Genomic DNA, 4,747 nt, shown 5'->3' on the forward strand with positions numbered 1-4,747 from the left:
GTACTCTTTCTTCAGGCTCGCTCTGGTAATTTTTTGTGTAATTGAAAAGGGAATATTATCCCAATCTCTTTCCCAGGTGTATTAAAAGTCTACTGTTAATCATGTTGCTGTTGCCTTTTAAATACTGTTTATGAAATGCTGTAAAGTCAACTTATTACTGCTATCTGTCACAGATAAATGGATGGGAGAACAGATTCATTTCCGAATATCAACACAGCATTCGCATCTTAAAGGCCCAGTGTTGTCAGAAACGTGATTCTAATGCTGTACGAGCTGACTGAAACGGCCGCCTGAAATTTGGTGGGATGGACTTTTCACCAGGCTGTAAATGAGTTAGACCAATAAGAAAGGGACATCCAAACCTGGTGGGTTGGTGTGGCTGTCATCTAAAGAAAATCAGAAACACTGAGCATATCAAGATGCACTGTTGTTGCTTTTTCTCTCATAAGACAATGACAGAGACTAACCACGCACCATGGGCCAGTGCGAAAGTGAAGTCTTAAGCTACCCACTCTAATTATAGTAACAACAAATAAGATTAACTCTGTCCATGCACATAGGTCTAAGGCCAGACTAAGCAGAGCTGTTCAGGGTTGTGTTTACAATAGAAGCTTACAGTAAGCACGGGCCATATCAATCAAAATGTGTTTAGGCTATGCTTTTAGGCAAATATAATGTAAACAAATATTAAATTGCATGTTACTTGTATGGCTACCTCAGGTGTAAAACGTACCCCCCCCCCCCCCATTGGTAAACCTTTCCTCAGAACTCAATAGCCAAAACGTGAATTAGGATAGGACTAGGCTACTCACCTACTGTATCTGCTCTTGTTTGAGAAGAAGAAAAAGCCAGGTGTAGGCTATATGGTCCAGAGAAATACTGTCCCTTTCTTTTTCTGCTGATAAAGGGTGGTCAAACTATTTATCAGGCATCCATTGATGTCGATGTGTAGCCTATTCATTGCCCTATTGGCGATAGCGAGAAGCATGCATGTTCAACTGATAGCAGAAACGATCTGTAGAGTATGAGGATGATCTAATGTCTGTTTTCTAGCCAGCTTTCAGCACGTCACGCAACTCACAGATCGTAGATTGGCCTAATCGTCCACTGAGACGTTCCTGAGCTTGAAAATGTGACGTCACTACCTACAGTGCCAACATTCAGCACTTGGACAGTTCCCCACAAGTTATCCGTCTGTCCATTCGACTATTTCTTCTGTGCCTGATTGGCTATATTGTTGGCAACTGTATTCAGGGGCAAGAAGTATTATTCACAAACATCTACTGACAATGCAAATAACTAATTATTTGAAACCACAACAGCCAATTAAATTAAACCAAATGGTAAGACTGTACAATTATTCCTTTGTTTTTATTAGGCTATCTGCTTTTACTTGAGTGTTTTTAAATGTATTTCTCTGGTAAATAACATATTTAGATATATGTCATTGTGATATAGCCTATATACCTGCAATTGTTACAACTGAAGATCAGGTTAGGGATCCTGTTAGCATTGCATACAGCGATCCCGCTCTGGTTAACGAGGAGTGCAGTTGATAATAAAATAATCTATAATTGGGTCTAAATTATATAGATTGATATCATTGTGTGTGTTGGGGTACAGAGAGCCTTCACAATACTAGCTTAATGATTTGATAATAGTCTAATTCGATCTAAATTATAGCATAACGTGTGTGTGTGTGTGTGTGTGTGTGTGTGTGTGTGTGTGTGTGTGTGTGTGTGTGTGTGTGTGTGTGTGTGTGTGTGTGTGTGTGTGTGTGTGTGCGCGCGCGCACACGGGGGTGGAGCTGACAATCATAGAATGAGGTTGCCTTTTCCTCCGCTGACTCTCCCATATCCAGAGCCTGGCAGGTTGAGCATCGACACAGCGTTCCGTTGGAAGGCTACATGCAGACAACTTTCCCAGACAAATTGCTGCAGCAAACAACAACAAACCAACCAACGCAACAGTTCGCAATGTTATTGAATGGATTAGTTGTGTTTCAAATGCGAACATTGAGGGAAGGGAACTGTTTTCAGATGTGAGTTTTCAAGCGCTTTTCTTGTGTGTGCATCTAAGGTCGAAAGTGCACAAGTGGACATAAGTGACTGACTTTAGGAAGTCACTCACCATGGCCTATCCTCAAGGCTTTCTCTTCCAACCGTCGGTGTCTCTAGCTCTCCATTCCTGTCCCCCGTTCAGTTCCAGTGTGATTTTAGGAGGACCAAGGACAGAGGAACTGGGCCGGTCGTCTTCAGGCTCAGCCTTCGCCCCTTACGCGGGATCACCGGCGTTCAATGGTTCATCCCCCGGCTTCAATTCTCACCTCCAGTATAGCGGAGAGCAGACGGCGGCACTGAACTCATTTGTGGTAAGTGAATACTGTACAGTTGAACAATTATGCATTGTTCGATTTCGGAATAATAATTTCGGGAAAAAATGCCTTTCGTTTCTTTGAAAAGGCCTATTTGTATCCAGATTTTGTAACGAGTAAGCTGAAGTATAGCTTTCTGATACAATTAGTGCACAATCAATAGAGGTTAAATAAAACATGTATAAAAGTTAAGTTATTTATAATAAGAGTTTATGCAATGATTAGTCAATTATTTTTTCAACTTTGAAAAATAAAAACTTTTTTGTGTTGTTCAAATTGTGTCCAATATTGTATCTGTCATACTTTGTATAGCTTACGTATAGGCCTATAATATAAATACATTTTGAACTCTAAATATGATCAATACAATTGGAAATTGAAGGTCTAGAAATGATCAATGTCTACCTTTTAAGCTGTCCAGTCTCGTGAGGTCAAACTGTTGAGAGAAATTCGTATCTATTGACTTTCTATTGACTTTCTAGGGCTCCGCGTACGATCCCTCAGCGGGTATCGCTGGCTCTTTAGAGTATCACCCGTTCGGTGTAGCATTGGGCTATCCATATGGAGACCCTGCATACAGGAAAAATGCTACAAGAGATGCGACTGCCACTCTCAAAGCGTGGCTCAATGAACACCGTAAAAACCCCTACCCAACCAAGGGTGAGAAGATCATGCTGGCCATCATTACTAAGATGACCCTTACCCAAGTGTCCACCTGGTTCGCCAACGCCAGACGGCGGTTGAAGAAAGAGAATAAAATGACGTGGATCCCGAGGAATAGAAGTGAGGATGAGGAAGAAGATGACAACATTGACCTGGAGAAGAATGACGACGAAGAAGAGCCACTTCTGCCCACGGCAGAAATTGGGTCGAAAAATGAAGCAGGTAAGTTTAAGTCACTTTTTAACAAATATAGGTTTCTATGCTACAGTATGTCTATAAATACTTTTTTCCCATGAGTTTCATTAGTTTCAAAAGTATTGGCCAATTTTTTTTATGTAATTCACTGCATAGACTTAAAAATGTTGTTGCTTTCGTTAGACCTTGACAGGGTGATTAGGCCTAATCCTTGGAACACTTTGGTCTAATTTATTATATCTTGCAGTTGGGCAGCATCTTAATCCAGTGGGAATCCCCTGTGAGAAATACAAAGAAGACAATAGCGGCAATGACATGGAACCTGTCTTAATTGATCCGAATGTAAAGGACCACGGGGACAGGAGAGTGCCCGAGATGCCACGGCCCACCACCGCAGCATCTCCCCAAAACGCGGAAGTTGGAGTGGAAAGGGATTCAGACTCCGCAGCCTCGGAAAGTCCACCTCCACTGAGGCGTAATGACTCAGGCAACTCCAGCAACGCTACATCAGTGATTCACTCGGCCCTTCCGGCCCCGAAACCAAAACTGTGGTCGCTCGCGGAGATTGCAACTTCTTCGGATAAATGTAAAGGATGTAGTGATGCCGCTCAGACCGTGCCCAGACAATTACGTACAGAGATTCCGGGCGGTAGGCCTATGTCATCTCCATTACGAGACGCTTCTCAGAATCTTTTCCCTCACAGTGCAGCCCTATCCAGACATGTATATTATACGTCTCCCTTTTTCCAGGGTTACTCGAACTATCATGGCACTTTTGGACACCTGCAGAGCCCCGGATCCAACATGGGCTCAGCGACGCATTTAAATGGATTACATCAAACTATGTTACACAGAGCCGAGGCTCTGGCAAGAGACAGCCAAGCCAGGAGCCAAACACAGATAGATATTTGTAAAGACTTGAGATATGAAATTAAGAAAGGTATGACACATGTCTAGTAGCCTGTGTGACATTTGGTAAGCTATAGGCTCCATATAGACATTTTATTTATTGTCCAACTGGGAAAATAAACTATATTTTAAGTGGGGAAAAAAAACATATTGAGATGCAAATGGTACAATGACAATGACTATTCCTGAGAGTCCCTAAAAAGGCAACAAACAATTATTTAGGAATGTGAACATTCAATTATTACATTTAGAATGGTTTAAAGGATAATGTGGAGGGAAAAAAGTGGATTCCTTTGTCAAACCACGTGGTGAATAATTATTAATTAAAGAAGACTAATTTTATTGTAGTCTTTTTTAGAAGAAAAGTGTGTTACTTTGTCATTTCTATTGACTTTGGTCATTCATTACGCAAAAAAATGACCTATTTTTACCAGGTTAATTTCGTGTGCATGGCTGCAATAGTTGACATGTGTGCTTTGCCAAATAATCACAGCCATGTGAAGCACACAACTCCACACAGAAAGTTGTTGGATTATTGGATAAAAACTATTCATCATTGCATTGACTGCATTATCGAAGCACCATTCCAATACGCAATATGTCCTG

At 41.4% G+C, this 4,747-nt stretch overlaps 1 protein-coding gene across 1 annotated transcript; it reads left to right on the forward strand.

Annotated features, from left to right (window-relative positions):
• Positions 1 to 2,000: 2,000 nt before the first annotated feature.
• Positions 2,001 to 4,437, forward strand: LOC135525238 (Iroquois homeobox protein 5a-like). Its single transcript, XM_064952960.1, has 3 exons — positions 2,001 to 2,371; positions 2,857 to 3,259; positions 3,480 to 4,437. Exons 1-3 carry the CDS (start codon positions 2,132 to 2,134, stop codon positions 4,187 to 4,189), a joined length of 1,353 nt encoding a protein of 450 aa, XP_064809032.1. The 5' UTR covers positions 2,001 to 2,131; the 3' UTR covers positions 4,190 to 4,437.
• Positions 4,438 to 4,747: the final 310 nt, after the last annotated feature.

This window comes from Oncorhynchus masou, chromosome 31 (assembly GCF_036934945.1).
Source record: "Oncorhynchus masou masou isolate Uvic2021 chromosome 31, UVic_Omas_1.1, whole genome shotgun sequence".
NCBI classification, from domain to species: Eukaryota; Metazoa; Chordata; class Actinopteri; order Salmoniformes; family Salmonidae; genus Oncorhynchus; species Oncorhynchus masou.

Excerpts from the sequence above, each read along its gene's own strand:
- LOC135525238 (XM_064952960.1), top strand. The coding sequence starts at position 2,132 with ATGGCCTATCCTCAAGGCTTTCTCTTCCAACCGTCGGTGTCTCTAGCT. Across the intron at positions 2,372-2,856 it reads CGGCACTGAACTCATTTGTG|GGCTCCGCGTACGATCCCTC; the intron begins GTAAGTGAATAC and ends TTGACTTTCTAG. Across the intron at positions 3,260-3,479 it reads TGGGTCGAAAAATGAAGCAG|TTGGGCAGCATCTTAATCCA; the intron begins GTAAGTTTAAGT and ends TATATCTTGCAG.